At 43.9% G+C, this 18,507-nt stretch overlaps 1 protein-coding gene across 3 annotated transcripts in view; it reads left to right on the forward strand.

The window, feature by feature from the left end:
* MOGAT1 (monoacylglycerol O-acyltransferase 1) overlaps positions 1-17,446 on the forward strand; it is a 28,495-nt gene extending 11,049 nt beyond the window's left edge. For 2 of the 3 annotated variants that reach the window (XM_045198390.3, XM_024564186.4), the window contains exons 3-6: positions 261-465; positions 4,069-4,243; positions 4,743-4,942; positions 12,455-17,446. In XM_045198390.3, the coding sequence (XP_045054325.1) occupies positions 261-465; positions 4,069-4,243; positions 4,743-4,942; positions 12,455-12,609 (735 nt within the window). In that variant the 3' untranslated portion in view covers positions 12,610-17,446. Of the gene's footprint in view, positions 1-260; positions 466-4,068; positions 4,244-4,742; positions 4,943-5,674; positions 5,836-12,454 lie in introns of those variants that run through there. The other variant, XM_053919121.2, reaches the window with a different exon arrangement.
* The last annotated feature ends 1,061 nt before the right edge of the window (positions 17,447-18,507 follow it).

An 18,507-nucleotide genomic window follows, 5' to 3' on the forward strand; every position in this document is an offset into this window, starting at 1 on the left:
GAGAACAAAAACAAGTCATATTCTTTATTTCCTCTTTTTTTTAAGTTCTGATATATTTTATTTATTTATTTATTTTTTACTGAATTTATTGGGTTGACACTGGTTAATAAGATTATATAGGTTTCAGGTGTACAGTTCTATGATACATCATCTGTATATTATATTGCGTTGATATAAGAGGTAATTGCGAGTCATTTTGTTTCTTCCTGGAAACTGATCAGGGAACATTAAAAAAACCTCTTGATATAAATGTGTTGTAGCTCATCAAAACTACGGATTTGGATCCAAATCACAACTATATATTTGGGTTTCACCCCCATGGAGTGCTCGTGGCTGGAGCCTTCGGAAATTTTTGCACAAACTATTCGGACTTCAAGGAGCTGTTTCCTGGCTTCACTGCGTACCTCCACGTGCTTCCGATTTGGTTCCGGTGTCCTCTCTTCCGAGAATATCTGATGAGCAGTGGTGAGTGAGGGCGGACTGCCTTTTCTGCAGCGCTCTGGGACACGGGGCCCCAGGAATGTCCCCTCCCCACACCCAGTGGGCTTAAAGTTCCTCAGCATCTTTATCCCAACAGGGCACTTCGTGTACTGTTTGGATGTTCCTGCCTCCTCGCTGCACTCCCCACAAGTGCCAGCAAGACACAGACCGTCTTTTTTTTCCTGTTCCACCCGAGTATCTAGCATAGTGCCTGGAATCCAGGGATAGTCCCTAGACGTGAATTTAACAAAAGGATAAATTGATGAGTGTACTGTATACAGATGCAGGAGAGAGAAGCAAAGAAATGATAAAGTGCACTTGTGGAAAGATATCTTATGAATATTCATAAAAGGTATTTTATGAATATTAGAGATGAGAAATGTCCTCCAATGTACCTTGAAGTAATGGCAGTATATATAATCTACTATATTTTGCTTCCCTGCTATAAACTAAACGTAATCTGCCATCTTTTGTTTCCCAGATTACATATCGCTTGGGTCAGAAATAAGACTTCATTGATTGCACTTTTCTACTCTGAACTAGTGGAAGGCTGTTTGATCGGTGAAATTGGCATTCCACTGATTCTGGGAGTACACTCAGCAGAAATGCCACAAAGACACCGTATGAATGCGGACAGAAGGCCTAGCTGGTGTCAGTAGTTGTCACCTCACCCAAAGGGGCTCAGTTTGTTTGGTTTTCCAATGGGAGCAAGTTATCGACTAACCATAAACCACAGTAACTTAGAAAGTGCTTTATGTGGATTATTGTCTTTGAATTTCTTGGATAGAAAGAAAAGTGGATAGTTAATTACTCTTTTGAGAAATTTCAATTTCAGAATCAATAAGTGGCATGTTCAGAGATAAAATTTTCCATGGTCTTCCAGGTTTTCACTACTCCCTATTAATTGATCAAGTCTCTGTTGTCATTAGTACCTGATAGGAAATCACTGAACACTAACGTGTAGCTGGAGTTTTAGGGTCTGTTTATGGACCTTCTCCCACGTGGCCCTGGGCTCAGTCCAGCGGAGGCTGACACTGCATGTGGCCTCTAGGGGGCGCACTAAACCCTCCCAAACTACTATAAAGGAAAAATATCCCTTCTTTTCCTTGTTTTGCAGACGTTGGGTTAGTTTTTTTTCTTTTTTATTGACTTTATTGGGGTGACATTGGTTAATAAGATTATATAGGTTTCAGGTGTACAATTCTGTAACACATCATCTGTATATTGTGTTGTGTGTTCACCACCCCAGTCGAGTCTCCTTCCATCATCACTTGTCCCCCCGTATTCTGTTCTGCCTCTTCTCACCCCTTTCCCTTTGGTAATCACTGTGCTGTTGTCTGTGTCTGTGAGTTTTATTTTTATTTTTTGCTAATCCCTTTACTTTTCCCCCAGCCCTGCACTCCTTCCCTCCGACAGCTGTCAGTCTGTTCTCTATCTATGAGTCTGGTTCTATATTGTTGGTTCCCTCCCAACAGCGTGGATGGACCTGGAGAGCATCATGCTAAGTGAAATAGGTCGGTCAGAGAAAGACAAGTACCATCTGATTTCACTCATATGTGGAATCTTAAGGAACAAAATAACAAAGAAATTAGAGTGTTACACAAGAAAATTAAAGGGAAACTTTGGAAATCTTTTAAAACATTTCAAAAAAGCACAGAAATATTTTTGCAGATACTCGTGTAGTTTGCTGATTCGAGGTGCAGCGTTAGGTGGGTTTGAGTGGTGTGCTTGAGAGCAGCTGTGGCAAATTTGCGGTGCAAGAGATGCAGGCACACCCTCTCCACTGCGGGTCAGCTGCCAGTTCTCAGCCTGGGAGTCGCTCTCCTGCTAGTGCCCCCACTGCCTCTGCCATTTGCAGAGCTGGCGTTTGACTGCGGTATGACACCATGAGATCTTTTCCTGTGCTTGACCTAAAATGTTCTAAAACCTGCATAAATGTACATTTACACAATGGAATACTTCTCAGCTGTTAAAAAAAAAAATCTTTCTGCAACAGTGTGGATGGACCTGGAGGGTATCACAGTAAGTGAAATAAGTCAGAGAAAGACAAATGCCATATGATTTCATTTACATGTGGAATCTAGTAAACAAAATAAGCTAACAAACAAAATAGAGACTGATAGATACAGAGAACAGACTGACAGCTGTCAGTGGGGAGGGGAGTGGAGGCTGGGTGAAAAAGGCGAAGGGATTAAGTAAGACACACACACAGACACACAGAGGCAACAGTGTGGTGATGACCAGAGGGAAAGGCACGTGGAGGGAGGTAGGACAGGGTAAAGGGGGGACAGATGGCTATGGAAGGAAACTCGACTGGGGGTGGTAAACACACCATACAATATAAAGACGATGTATTATAGAGTCGTACACCTGAAACCTATACAATTTTATTAGCCAATGTCACCCCAATAAATTCAATAATTTTTTTTAAAAGAAAAAACTAAATGAAAATATCCAAATTTATAGCCAGTGGAGGTTCAGTACTCTTGTGTCTAAGATTAGAGAACTCCCAATGCCTCCCGAAGCCTGCTTCCCGGGACAGGCCCTGGTGCGAGGCTGCCCATCTGCTGTGCGCCTGCCTCAGCAAGTGCAGTCTGGGCATGACAGACAGACTGACAGACGTGTGCACCAGACCTCATCCCGCAAAGAGCCAGCAGGTCTGAGAGACCATTTGTTGTCAGGTGTCTGCTTTGCTCTCCCTCAAGAGATTCCTGTGGCTCAGCGTGTTTGTGAGTCCTGCTCCAAGCCCTCCCTCCTGGCTCACACGGGTGGGTGTATGCCCAGCAGGGGTCAGCCAGAGCACACTGTGTTTCAGGCTCACGCCCCCTCTGTCCGCCCCTTCGGGCACAGAAGGGAGTGGAGATCAGATTACTACACTCTTGTGTATCTTGTGGGGGGACTTTAGATTTTGCCTTGTAGTGAGCCGTGGGAACCTGTGAGGGCCTTTGAGCAAAGGAGAGACCTGACTGTTGTTCGCATGTGAGAAAAATCATTCAGACAGGAGATGCGTGATTGGAGGGAGGTGATTCTGGACGCTGTGGTGATGGGAGGGGCAGTGATCAGGGACAGGTGCTGCGGGCTCAGCTGGCACAGTGAGGGTGGCAGCGGAAATGTGGAAGAGGGGATTAATATGAAGAAGGGTTGAGAGGTCCAGCAAGACTTAGTGATTGATTGGCCTTGTGGAGGCAGCATCTGGTGATCTTGTCCCCATACCCACAGCATCTAGCAGGGTGTCTTCCCTGTGGCAGGCGCTCAAGGAATGATTTTGAGTGAAAGATGGTTTCATCGTGGTGGCGAAGAAGAGGAGGATGCACATGGGACTCAGTTTCTGACTTGAGTGACAGGACAGGTGATGGTTCCATTCACCTTGATAGGAAATGTTGGACCTGGACCAGCTTCGATGAAGAATTTGGTCCGTGGGTTTGGAAGCCTGCAGTTTGAGGGGCCTTTGAGCCGTCGAGGTAGACAGAGTTTAAGCGGTATAGAAAATCTTGTTAGATGTTCTCTGATGCCATAAAGTATTGTGATTAAAATGTTTTAATGTTTAAAAAAGGATAATTAGTTATTCCTTTCGTTTTATTCACTAAGGGCCAGTCTCCGTTTCCAAGAAAAGTGTGTCCCACGTGCTGAGCAAGGAGGGAGGTGGAAACATTTCCGTCATTGTCCTCGGGGGTGCAGAGGAGTCGTTAGATGCCCACCCTGGGAAATTCACGCTGTTCATCCGCCAGCGGAAAGGCTTTGTGAAAATCGCTTTGACCCACGGGTAAGTGGCTCTTCATGTCGACACTGTTAAGTGAGTACAAAGGAGTAAACGTCATTTTTGCAGCCCTCCTCCTGTCGACCTTCCCCTAAAAGCGGATGTGGGTGCTCATGGCGCATGGGATTGGCCTTCCCACCTCTCAATGCCATGCATGGCACCCGGTAACTAAACTCTTTAAAAGCAAAGCACACAAAGAAACACAAGATTTCCAGCCAAATAAACAAAAGAACCATGGCCAAAACTACAGAAGAAAGATCTTCCTGGAACCCTGATTTTCTATAGAATAAAATTCCACCAACTACTACACTGCTCATGTACCGCCCCCCGCCCCCCCAAGTTCAAGTGTAAGTCAGTTTCAACGTGTGGAGCACAAAGTTAGCAGTCTAGGAAGGGGACATGAAAGAACTGTTAGAAGTCTTGCAAAGTCAGCTGGACAGAATAACATCTTTCAATCTGTTTCATTTAAAATTCTTATTCTCCCCCCTTTTTTTGTTATTTGTAGTGCCTATTTGGTTCCAGTGTTTTCTTTTGGTGAAAATGAACTATTTAAACAAGTTAGCAACCCTGAAGGCTCGTTGCTTCGAACGGTTCAGAATAAACTGCAGAAGGTCATGGGGTTCGCTTTGCCACTGTTCCACGCCAGAGGGATTTTCCAGTACAATTTTGGGCTAGTGCCCTACAGGAAACCCATTCACACCGTTGGTACGTACGTCAAAGATGAAAGGCTTGGTAAAACGAGTAGAGATGTGAACTTCCTCTGAGCAGCAGTTGTTCTTATTGACGGAGGCGCTAATGCAAGAGAAGTGGCTTCGAGTGAGAACTTTCTAAAATAACAATTCTATTGATGTCATTCGAGTTTCATTTTCAGGATGCCTGTTATTTAGAAAATGAGTATGTTTTCCATTTGAACAGGAATTGATGACTTCTCAGGTTCCTGCTCTTGAGCTACAGGTAGAATCCAATTTTAGAAGTAACGTTTCTAATCCTCTAGGATGAATCTGTCTCTGTAGCAGCAGATCATAATGTAGCGATTCTTTGATAAAGTTCTATCAGAGCCTATTAATATGTTCAAATTTCTGGATAAAAGGTATCTTCCTCATGTTCAATTCACACAGGCATCAGTTTCTGTGTCAAAGCACTTTTTTTGTCGTTTAGATGCATTATGCGTATCCGAATGCAGACTGTTTTATTTTAAAAGCTGCATGTTTGGGAAACGGAGGTGAGGGAGGGGGGTGACAGATCGTGTGGATGTACAGACTGAGCAGGAAAGTAGTCAGGTCTTCGACTGCAAGGGACTGGAGAGTCGGAGATGAGAAACTGCTGAGTCAGCTGCTAATTGCAGAGTTAACCAAACTGTATACTTCCTAGGAAACTGGAAGTGATAGTTGCACCATGAATAGCCCATTAGATGAAACTCGAATGTTTTCTTTTTAGGTCTGTTTCATCAAGATGGGATTTTACAACTGTTAGTTCGTAAGAGCTTTGCATCTCACACGCAGTTACGTCACATTTTAAATGCCACATTTAACTCAGATGGAATGTTAGAAGACGTTGATTAGTCAGTGTAATAAAGTACTGAGATAAGTATACGTCTTTAATCGTGTTTTTTAGGATAAGCTGGTTTTATGTGATGTTTATATTGAATTTGCTGGGGCCACATTGCTTCATGGAATTAAATGGGCTTCAGGTGCCCCGTTCCACCACACATCATCTGCACACTGTGCTGTGTGTTCACCCCCCCACGTCACGTCTCCCTCCATCGTCATCTATCCCCCTAGGGACACTTCTTTTTAGGTGGCGTGTCCTTTAGACAGCCTGGTTACATCCTACGGACAAGCAGTTAATTGGTCCAAGGTCAAAAGGACATGGCCAAATTCAAATTCGTCGTAAAGAGTAATAACTCTTGGGCTTCCTTGGCTTGGGTTGGTGTGTTTCACCGTGATTGTGTCCCGGTTGTGCGTGTCTGGCAGGAACTCCACAGAAATGGTGGTGTGTCCTCCTGGGTACCTCACACCAGATGGCCCTTTGTCTCACTGTAGGTGATGCTAACTTTGATCACTTAGGTGATGTGTTTGCCAGGTTTTTTACTATGAAGATACATTTGTAGACTTATCTATATACATCTTTATATATTTACATACATGTGTTATGTGTTATATGTATAAATGTATATTTTTTCCTTCATTGAGAAGTTATCTGGGGGTAGCGTTACTTGGACACGGTGCACTTATCCTTTTTCTCAAATCCTTGCCTGAGGATATGTTCATAGATTTTTAGAAAGGGAGGAAGAGAGAGAAAGAGCGAGCAGAGAGAGAGAGAGAGAGAGAGAGAGAGAAAGGGGGAGAGAGAGAGAGAAGATAGAAACATCAATGTGAGGAAAAAGCATCAATTGATTGCCTCCTGTATATGCCCTGACTGGGTAGGCCCCCTGACTGGGGCCCTAACCCACAGCCATTTGCTGTACAGGATGATGCTCCAACCAACTGAGCCACCTGGCCAGGGCCTACCCTGTTCTTCATTAAACTTCACTCGCTCGTTTACTATCCATTGGTAATTCTGACCTGACTCAATTATTACAGCTGTGACTGCCGACTGGTGATTTTCTAACTGCGATTTTCTAACTGCGACATCCCTTTACATTAGTTAATTGTCATTTACCGTAAAGTCCCGGTGTTAGATCATTTGCAGTGTGGATACCCAGACAGGCTCACCCGCTGTGTTTGGGTGTGGTGCAGAAAGGGATCCAGTCCCATCTTCACTAGCCTCGAGACTTCTGCTGACTTCCTGTTAACCCCTCAGCCTGTCTTCTGATTATAGGTGTGACAGAAGTGTTTGTTTCATTTGGATTCTTATGGCAACATTGCAAAAATACAAACAATGCCATCAATCCATTGGTTCTTGCCCTGGTTAGTGTGGCTCAGTGGATTGAGTGCTGGCCTGCAAATCAAGGGGTTGCTAGTTCGATTCCCAATCAGGGCACATGCCTGGGTTGCAGACCAGGTCCCCAGATGGGGGCATGTGAGAGGCAACCCAACAATGTTTCTCTCCCTTCCCCTCTCTAAAATATAAATAAAATATTAAAAGAAAGAATCAACCAGTGAATACAAAAATAAATGAAACAACAAATCGATGTGTCTCTCAAAAAAACAGAAAAAAGGCATTGGCGCTTGCCATCTGCAGATCCACCGTGACAGCTGCAGCTGATGCTCGCCGCCGTCACCGCTCGCAGGTGCTTCTGCCCCCGGGAAGGTGTCCTGAGGAAGGAAGTGCTGTGGGTTTGCGGTCTGACTCGGGCGACTTAGAACGTTTCCCTTATCTTCTTGGAGCCTCCGTGTTTCCAGCTCTAAAAGGGGAGACAGTTACACTTGCCTGCTGCCTGTCCTCTCAAAGGGTCCCTCGGGAGCTGGTCTGAGGGGGCGGGGGAGCCTGTGGCCTCCAGGTGCTGGGCAAGTGTATGCAGGTGGGCTTACAGAGCAGAAGGTGGATTCCTGACCAGATTGTTGACAGCCATCAAACCTGTTTCAATTTCCTTGTGTAAGGAAGTATTCTGGCCAAAATGTTCATCTGAATCCGATAATGAGGATGCGATCAGACAAATCCGGATTGTAGGATGTTGTACAAAACAACTGATCTTGACTCTTCAAAAAACGCCTGTGTGGTGAAAGGCTAGGCGGAGAGAGTGAGAACTCGGAGAGACACAGCAGCTGCTGTGGACTGGGGAGGGGGGCGCCGAGGGCGGGGGACTGTAAAGGGTACATCTGAGATGGTTGATCAAGTTTGAATGCGGGTTAAGTACAAAGTAATATGGGGTAGAGGTTAAATTCCTTGGTAAGGTAATGGCCTTGTGATGTGGGACAGTGTCTTTGTTCTTGTGTGCTGAGGTACGTAGGGGTGATTAGCATGATCGAATCATTGTTGTCTGCAACTTTCAGATGGTTCCACAAAAATAAAAATAATAATACATATGTAAATACATACAAAGGGGGACTCCAAAACAGAATTTATAAAAAAATTATCTATTTATTCTTACATGTTTAAACTTCAGTCACCTTCAGAGTGCTCTCCATTTGATGTAATACACCTATCAAGACTTTTTTACCACTGCTCAAAACAGTTTTTGAAGGCATCAGTTTGGATGCCTTGTAGTGCTTCTGCTGTTTTTTTGTTTCACCTCTTCCTTTTTGGCAACACATTTGCCTTTGAGGACTTTTTTCACCTGGGGAAACAAAACAAAGTCTGTTGGGGCGAGATTGGGTGAGTAGGGAGGGTGGAACGGGGAGTCACGCCATTTTGGTGAAACACTGCTGAACACTCAGCGCAGTGTGGGCAGGTGTGCTCGTAAATCACCCATCATGAAATGGGCAAATGTGTTGAGTCTTCAAAAAAAATTTGCCAAAGCCAAACGCAGCCTCTCACAGCAACACCAGCTGGCGCACTGATACGGATGGGTTCCTGGAACACTCACCTAGTGGGGGGGAGCCTGTACTACAAGAGACCCACCCTACAGAAGATAATTCCGGGTTTTATTAGTTCCCCCCTTGCATATGAGATTCATATATAGAGAAGGGATGTACTTATTTGAATAAAATTGCTTTGAAACCATATGAGGAAGAAAGTAGTCTATTATGTTTCAAGTCATTATTACATCCTGATAGGAAAAGAAAAATCACAGTAAAGGGTTCTCTGAAATAGAAAGAAAGGAAGAGGAACCTTTAATTGAAGAGATTAAAATACATAATGTTGACGGGGATCAGTATAGTACCCAGTATAACATATAAGGTGCTCAGTAAACGTTCATGAGTGTGGGGTGTGTAATGTGTGTATGTAGACACACACACACACACCACACACACACTGGGCATCTTTTGACGCCTAGGTTTCAGCTGGCACCCACACGGGACCCTTCACGCACTCTGTCACGCAGCTCTCTGCCTGTTCTTTCTCTCATGTACGGCTTCGTAGCTTCTAGAGAAAGTAATTCCTGTGTGAGGCCATTAGAGAAAGTGTGGAGTTTTCATAATTATAGAAAAGCAGAACAAAGATTACTTTTCATCAGAGATCTACGCTTTGCCTCAGTGAGAAGGAAAAATGTCCATGTCCAAATTGTTCTCCAGCTGTAAATACAGTGGCTCACAAAGTCGCCAGTTCTTCGTCTTTGATAAATGCAGCCCAGCACCTCAGACATTAGAGTGAGGCTGCCATGGGAGGCGATAATGCCTAATGAACTTGGAAAAGGGGACAAGCGGCCCTGCCAGCTCTAAAAAGCACCAAAGCCTAAACAGAAGCTCGGGTTCCTGGCTCTGCCACAAGTAGAGGTTGGGTGGTTTTTCCAGGGCAGGGAGTTCTCTCGCCAAGAGCAGCCTGAGGCAGCTGTTTTTGCCTAGGTATTGTAAAAAGAGAATTATGCAGCAGTTTGCCACTAGCTTTGTTTTAGTTTGAAAACTTTTTTTTCTTCTCCTTAGTAGTAAACATCTCCTTTTTGTGGAGAAGGGAACGCTGGTCTTTTGGGGCTCAGGAGATCCTTCTCAGATTTGCTAATTTTTGTTTGTTCCCTCTGTCTTGATCCCTAAGAAGTAACGGAGAAAGGTTTCTTACTCTCTAACCCAATGTCAGGTCAGTTTAGTAATGAGGGGCAGGAATACTGGGTTTAAGTCATCACTTCCTCTGCTCTGTGTGTGTGTGTGTGTGTGTGTGTTTAGCAACTTCCACCATCTCAGCTCTGTCCATGTAAATAAGAGAAGGCAAGTGTGACTGCCTCACACTTTACAGGGAAAGGTCTTACGATGGTAAATACAATAGGCCTGTTTGAGCTCTCTGGAAGAACTATCTGAAGTGCAAAGAAGTGCATTGAAGAGAATTGAAGTTGACTGTAAGATAACTCATAGAAAATAAGACTCAACTTCAGAACTCACACATCCTAATTATAAAGTAAGCTGGGAACACCACGCCTCATCTTCTTAGACAACTGTGTCTCTCTACAGGTCCCTCACTCCCACCCTGAATAGTTAGTTGCACTTGACCTCTGTCCTTGGGATAATTTCACTAAGAAAACAGAAGCTTTTCCTATAAAATCAGGAGTTTGCTAGTAGATTGACATGTAGATATCTCTTTCTTTCCCCCCTCAAACAACAAAGTTCAGAGCTGAAAGGGAGTTCAGAATCTTCCTAGTTGTACTTTATATCCTATACATGTGGAAATGCAGGTGAGGGAGGACATGACCAGTTAGCTCACTGTGCCTGCTGGTAAGCCAGCACCAGACCCAGCCCAGCCCCCTGGTTCCTGTGCGGCACCAGCTCCTACTGCCACCCAGCACCTTAGCCTCTGCGTGTATTTCCAACCACAACAGACAGAGACGGTTATGTCTCCACTTCTTTATTTTTTCAGCTGCATAACTACCCAATTCTTTTTTAAAAATTTATTTATTGAATGTATCGGGGTGACATTGGTTAATAAAATCATATAGGTTTCAGGTGTCTATCAAATCTCCTTCCATCGCCATTCATCCCCTTTTACCCTCTTCTGCCTCCCCCCACCTCCCTTGTTTCTAGTTCTTTGTGTTGAATGACAAAGGACAGATGTTTACTACATAGAAATTTGGCCTCCAGACTATGAATTATTTCCTCAAGTATAAATTATAATGGTATAAATATAAATGGTATAAGTTATACCATTTATACCCTCAAGAAGCTGTACACAAGCTTCTTGAGGGCATAAATGGTTAAAAATTTAGCAATTTGCTTAAATGTTGCAGCAAGGGTCTGTATATACAACAAATGTATCTCCTTGGTTCTCCCTTAAGTAATCACCTGCTGTTACTGACATGGATTGGAGCTTGGATGTAGCACTGGGCAACCCAGGGTAGGCAAAGGACACCTCCTTCCCTACGAGTTCTATTCTATTACCTACAGCCCCACTTGACCTCATGCCCAGGCTGATCAAAGGTAGCAAGCCCAAGCTGGTCATTGAACATCCTGTACATTTTAAACTCTTGGCGTTAGTAGCAGCACTAGACCAGCAGAGGGCGCAGTGAGTAGCAGAGGGAACGAGAAGAGCAAAAAAGTCCTGTGTACCTTACTATCTGTATTCTCTAAAATCTGAGACAAGTGAGATTAAAGTTATTTACTATACAAATGCACTTTAAAATGCATGTAGAAGTTGCCAGTTTTAAAAAAATGAATTCGTTCATCTTCAATTACATAGGTAAAACACATATGTATTCTCATTGTAGAAAATTTACACAGTGCAGGTAAAGTGAGAATTTCTTCATCTCTCCTTCCTTGCTTGAGGTAATAGTTGTCAGTCTCTCTTTCCATACTTTTTAAATACACAAAAAGCTTATCGTGCACCTAAGAAATATAATTTTTTCATAAATGAGGTCATACGATTTTTTTTACAACTTCTTTCCCACTTAATACATTTTACACATCTCTGTGTGTATTACATATATATATATGTATATATATATAAAATTTCATTTTTAGAAATTGAAGTGTAATTCCATTTCTATCAGTTTTAGGTGTACAATGTAATGATTTGATATTTGTATATATTGCAAAATGAGCACAATAAATGTAGTTAACTTCACTATACATAGTTACAAAGATATTATTTAATTAAAAAATTGCTGCCTAGGATTCCATTGAGTGAATGTTTGATGGTTTATTTAGTAACTTTTCTACCGAGCCTTTTGGTTGTTCTGTTTTCCACTCTTACAAATAGTGGAATCTTTGTGATCATGCATGTTTCCTACTACAGATATATAGCTGCAAAGACATGCATTCTTTGAATTTTTTAGGGTGCCATTAAAAAGAGAGCAGAGGGTTGATGCCTCATGAGTCAAGATTTCACAGTCAGTGATAAGAGGGGACTGTGGTCTGGCTGTCAGCTGTCCCCGAGGAGGGATGCTGGTGACGTGCATGCACAGCTGTGGCCTCTTCCCTCACAGCTGCAGTCAGCACAGTGGTTCGCTTGACTCCAAGTCCAACCTACCAGGGTACAGACAGTCCAGTGTCTGACGAGAAGGGAAGTTCTTTATTTGTTATCAGGTGGGATGGGGCGACCACTGTCGGCAGCCAGGAAAAAGAAAGGGGGCTTGGACCTGGCAGGCCTGGTGGGTCCTGATGGGAAGATCTTTCCAGGACTGGCCAGCGAGGCAGTCGTTTGGGGTGGGGTGGTTTCAGTTTCTTACGTCTGATGTATTCTCTGTTTTTGCAGTTGGGCATCCAATCCCTGTGCATCAGACGCTGCACCCAACCTCAGAGCAGATCGAGGAGCTGCATCAGACCTACATGGAGGAGCTAAGGAAACTATTTGAGGAGCACAAGGGGAAGTATGGTATTCCAGAGCATGAGACTGTCGTTTTTAAATAACTGTACTCTCAGAAGGCATTGAGGAGGATGAGAGAACATCCCATTCTGAGAATAAATACTTCAAATAAGTTTATTATTTTCCCTTGACCATGGAATCAAGTTTGCAACTGAAAAGTATTACTTTAGTGACAGATGTTGATGTATGTACACCTGTGTAAAATAAGGATACAGTGTGTGACTGTAAGATAAGGTTAGAGATGACTGTAAGTCTCTCAATCACCTTCCTCGTTTAGGAAGGTGAAATCATATTACGGGTTCAGGAATGGGTTAGAATTACATCCTCAGAAAAATATGACAGCTTCCAAAACTAATTAGACCCTTTTGCTACCTATCACAATAATGGAAGGCGGTGTTTTCACTACGTGTGTTAGCTGCTATTCAGCGCCACTGGGACATTTAGAAGTCGGTGTGTAAAATAATCTGCCATACAGAGCTAGAAGAGATCATTTATTTATTTTTCTTTCACTTGAACAGACCATTTTATCAGTGAATAATGTTACTTTTAAGACTTAGATCATTTGATGGGTTGGATCATGTCAGCCAATGCATTTTTATAGAAAAGGGCAGGGTTTTTGTGCAGTGTTCCAGGAAGGGTGCCTCTCCCACGTGGAAACCGTGTGGGTTAGAGCACGACTCCTGGTTTCTGTTGATGCTCACGAGGAGTTATCCTTGTCAGCTGCTTCGGAGTACGTTCACTTGCCACAGAGAAGGAGGAAGATGAACTTTTGCACATGTTTTAGGACACTGAAATTGCAACAGGTTTTTATGGTAATAGAAATGGTGTTAATTTTCTTCCCCAATGTCCTCTTGGAATAAGACAAGCTATGAAAGAGAGCGCCCCCTCTGGTCAGATGTGTCCAGTTCTCAGCTGACTTGGGTTATGTGAGTCCCCTTGGAACCAGAGGTCAGGTCTGCGAGAGCAGGGGCCTTGTCCCTTCTGCGCGCTGATGTCTCCCTGTGCCTGGGTCAGCTCATGACCCTGAGTAGGCACAAAATAAGTATATGATTAAATGAATGTATTTGCAGAGGAACCCACAAACTTTGCCATAAAGTGAAGAATTTTTAAAGCTCTACCATAGGATGAAACCTGTAATAAGGCGAGACCCACTTTCGGAAGGAGATAATTGTCTGTGTCTGTTTGTCCCATGCCAGTGACTGACGGTACTGCAGGCTGGCTTGGAAGGAGCAAGTCAGCGGGACCCTGCTAATAATTAGCCACTGGGCTAATAATAAGTAATTAAGTAATTACTTGGTAAGAAGAATGTCTAGTTTCCAAACAATCTCCATTGCTAGGGGTTGCTTCTGAACTTCCCCCACTCTGGGTATTTGAGGCTAACTCCCCTGAGTTGTTCTCACTTATCGGTAATAAGTCTTCAGGCTTCTAATTTCTAAAACATTGAGCTCTGGGCTGGAGCGGGATTGGGTTCTGCCAGAGCAGAGTGAAATCATGCTGGGTAATGCCCTGAATAGGGATGCATTTCACACAGGTGAAAGGGAGCTCTCTCTTGATGGTTCTTCATAAGGTTCTGTGGCCAAGGTCCTGATTTTTTTTTTTTTTTTTTTGTAGAAAGCAGGGAATCTAGTAAACGCTTTCTTTACTAGATGCGAGAAATTCGATTGTAAATCCTTTTTACCCAATATTAAAACAAATAAACAAACAAACAAACATTTCTGTATATATAGAAAAGGAGCACCATTTACATAAAATGACTCTCCAGCTGGTCAGAGTTCAATCTCTCAGAATGTAACTCTGAGACTCAAATAACCACAACCAAAGGCATTTAAGTTATTGTAAAACACATGAATTTCCTTCCTTTGGAGTTTATTAAAAGCTCATGAGACATAGTGTTTTACGGTTTCACAAAGGTATGAATTTTAACCTCATAGTTGGGAGTAAGAGGGCCGAGCTGACCTCCCCCCGGCATCAGCGGGTTGTCTAGTAAGCAGGTACAGTTCATGTGTAGTAAAACAGAGGCATTGAAAAGTGAGAAAAGCTCTGCTCGGGTGAATTCATCTAGATTTCCACCATTTAAAAAATCTATACATCAGTTCCTTTAATTTTGGCATACCCCAAATTCTCTTGTTAGGTACAAATATTAGGGAGTTCATCTCTTCTTTTCTTAGGGTCTCCAGAGGTCTTAATCCCTCAGGCCAGAAGTCCTTTCATAAACTCAAAGCACAGTTGTAAGTTCCATAGAGCCCTACAAATTGCAAATGAGTTTTTGATGTGAACTTTGGCTGCAATGCAAATGTGGGTAATATAGTGTATCCACGAGCATGGTTTGATGGAGACCTCTATTTTAAAGGTTCTCATCTGCTACACACTTGCACCTAAAATTGAAGCAGCAAAGCAACACAGTAGCAGCAACAGCAGTAACAGCAACAGCAGTAACCCCAGAATGCTGGAAGAGAGGCTGGGATAGCTGCCTTGAGAAAATGTGCAGGCATGCTGTTTATTTTGGACAGCTCTTTTTCCTGCTTCCTCTGCACACTGCCTGCAGGCTGTCATTTCCTGTGTCTGCAGTCTGGAAGTATTGAAGTGGTCTGTGTCTGGCGAAGTCCGTTGCGCTCACATTGCAGGGTGCAGCCTCAGGGCTTCGGGAGGCCAGCCAGTTTTGCTCTGTCCCATGGGGAACCAGGGGAAGGGTTGCTGTATGGTTTACACAAACCCTTCACTACAACTGTGAAAATGTTCGAAGTGTACATTCTTTACGGATGGTGGGTGAGCCTTTATTGGTACGTTTCTGTCCTGGGAAGCACAGGGCGTGGAATCCAGGCAGGATGCCCATACCTCTGTAATTTGACGCCTCTTTCAGGCTACCTCTTCCTCTTCCTCTGACAAGAGACAATGGTGATGGGATTTGCTGATTGGATTTCCCCCCCAATAATCCGGGGTTGCTGGTTCTCTTCTATCTCCTGTATTTTTGTATTTTTTTACACTAAGTGATAAGATGTCTATTGGTGGTGCTGGGAGAGTTCCTCCAAGTCAAATTTGTGTATCTTTTTAAAAAAGAAAAACAAGGTAGCTTCGAAATAACCAACTAGTTGCTCCAGTTTCTCCTGGAAGCAGTTCTTTGTATTAACAACAAAAGGATTTCTCTAATAGTTCATATGTTGATTTTTAAAACTGATCCTTCCCAAACATCTTCAGCTTAGTGTCTTAATAGCTTAAACGAGGAGGAGAAGGTTCCCCCCAATCCACGGCCAACCCATGGGACAACAAGTTCCCCGATAGCAGAGTCTGGCTTGCATGCATTTGGACCTGGGCTCTGGAGCAATCTCTCAGTGGATGCTCACGGCACCGACCTGGCCACTCCCCGATAGCAGAGTCTGGCTTGCGTGCATTTGGACCTGGGCTCTGGAGCAATCTCTCAGTGGATGCTCACGGCACCGACCTGGCCACTGAATGGAGCACGGCACCAAAGCCAAGTTTCAGAGCGAGAAGGGACTTCCTAGTCTGTCCTTCTGCCGAGGAAGCGCTTGAATCCCAGTGAAGCTGAATGCAGATTGGAACCGGCTCTGTGTTCGTATCGCTCTGCTCGAGACTGAGCTGGAGGTGCTTCTGTGTCCTGATCCTTGATCAATAAACCCAGCAGTTCCCCGAGGAGACAAAAGTGTCCCAAAAGTAGAGTGTGCTTCAAAATGAACCTAAAGCATGGGATTTGACAACTCTCAAGCAAGCTCTGTCTTCTTGGGGCCGCGGACATTTTTCTGTTTTGAGACCAGTATATACCGCGTTGTTGATTTTGCCCTTCTGCAAGAGCTATTTTGGTGGTGCATCCTGGGTCCAGGCCAAGTTCTCAACAGCAAGCGTAGCCACCAGTGCCTTTGTATTGCAGCCGCAGGGTCAGGCGAGGTGCCTGTGCTCGGGATGGGGACAGACCTTGCAAAGGACCCCTCTCAGCCGTGTCGTGGTTGTTAACACAGGACAAAGCGAGCTCGTTATTCAGACAGGTGCATGTAGATTCTTTCCCGTCACTGATAACCCCTAGCTCCGAGTCGATTCTGGCTCTGGCCTCATCCAGCTGGGTTGCCACAGCTGGCTTTTTTTTTTTAATGTATTTATTTTTATAGCTCTCACATTCTGGTTAAGAATTATCTTCGGCTTTCTTGCGAATTTAAAGATAAACCTGACCTCCCTTGGATTCCCAGGGCTGTGCAGTTCTTGCCGACTCTCCTTCCAGCTCAGCTGGGATCCTAGGACTTTCTGGTTGGATTCTAGACCCTTCAGTGTGGGAGTGGTTTCGAGGCAACAGGCCCAGAGAACCTAGGTGCCCCGCTCTTCCACTCTCCAGGCTTCTATTTCAAACAATCCTTTAGCTTCTGGTCTTCCACTAGCGGGCTGGGAGACCTGGGCTCAGTCCCTTCCTATGGAAATCAAGTTCAGAGTGAATGATCAAGGTCCCTTCTGGTTCCATGCCTATGGTTTCTGCTGACTTTTTTTCCTGTCTTTGTAGTGACCTCTAGTTAGAGATGTAGGGTTAGCTTCCTGTTTCCTGCGAGGCATGCAGTGAGTCCAAATGAGTGCCTCTCTCTCTTGGTATATAGAAAACATAAGTTGCTACTGTAATTTCTCCACCATTGCAGTGACCTTCAGTCCTGGTATTTCTAAGAAATAATTTAATTCTCTAAATAAAAAAGGAGAAATTGATCTACAAGGATTCCTCCTTTATAGTGTTCAAAACTATGAAATCATACATTATTACTTGTTAAAATCTTTACAGGAAATGGTGAATTTTTATATTTTCTATATTGTCATTTGTTGCTGTGTGCTTTTTAAAAGCTCTCGGTTTGTAAAGTTTTGACCAATAAATGTGTTTTATGCCGAAGTCATAAACGTGTGGATGTGGTGTTTCACCTGCACGGAATGGTTTTCCTTTTAGCTGCCTTGGCAAGGCTGCGTTAACTTGGACTTGCGTATGAATGTAATCAAGGGAATGACATTGAAATCATGAGCATTGCACATTCTTATACTGAAGAGTCAGTCCTTTAATTCTTCCGATGGGATGAAGGACCGTACAGAAAGCAGGGGCAGCGGTAACTGAAAACCGCGGGTGTGCCAGGGGAAGCCCCAACAGGAGGCAGCAGAGGGAAAGCCAGGAAACAGCCCTGGGCCCACGTGGTGGGGGGAGGGGCCTCTCAGAATCGGAACCCTTCGAAAACTGGTGGAGACGCGCGCAGATGACACATTGAGGCGAATGGCTACGGGGTTTCTTTTTGGGTGATGACAATGTTCTAAAATTAGACTGCGGTGCTGGTTACACAACTCTGTGAATACACTGAAAACCTCTGGGCTCTGTGCCTCGAATGTGTGAATTCTGTGGTCTGTGAATCATATCTCAGCAAAGCTGTTTCACAAAATTGAGTCAGCCATACACTTGCCAAAATAATAGAAGCCACTAACAACTAAATCCCTTTTTAAAATGTGTCAAAAGGGAAATTGCCTCCCTTCAATGTCAGCACTTTGTACATGAAAGTTTAGTCCTTGATTTTTGAGAACTGTTGGCATTTCTGGTGGTCTTTAAAAAATAGGTGTTTTTAATACTCTTTGTGAGTATTTTATTGGATAAAGCACGTGCTGTTTTATTATTGTGTAAGAAAATACTGTTTGACTTTCATTTTCACCGGTATTTTATGAATGCTGCGGCATATGCTAATTACACGTTATCATATAAAAACAGCACTCAGGGTTTATCGACCACCTACAGTGTGCCAGACACGGGCTGAATACCTGGTGTACATTGTGGCACTGGGCTCTTAAAATAGCCCTGTGAGGTTGGTACTATTTTTACCCCACAGGAAACTGGGCCTCCCAGGGGCGAAGAACTTGGCGGAGGCAACCCTGATCAGGGTGGTGCCAGGGACCTCTGGCCAGAGCCCTCACTCTCAGTATAGAAC

The sequence above is a fragment of the Desmodus rotundus genome, chromosome 2, assembly GCF_022682495.2.
Source record: "Desmodus rotundus isolate HL8 chromosome 2, HLdesRot8A.1, whole genome shotgun sequence".
NCBI classification, from domain to species: Eukaryota; Metazoa; Chordata; class Mammalia; order Chiroptera; family Phyllostomidae; genus Desmodus; species Desmodus rotundus.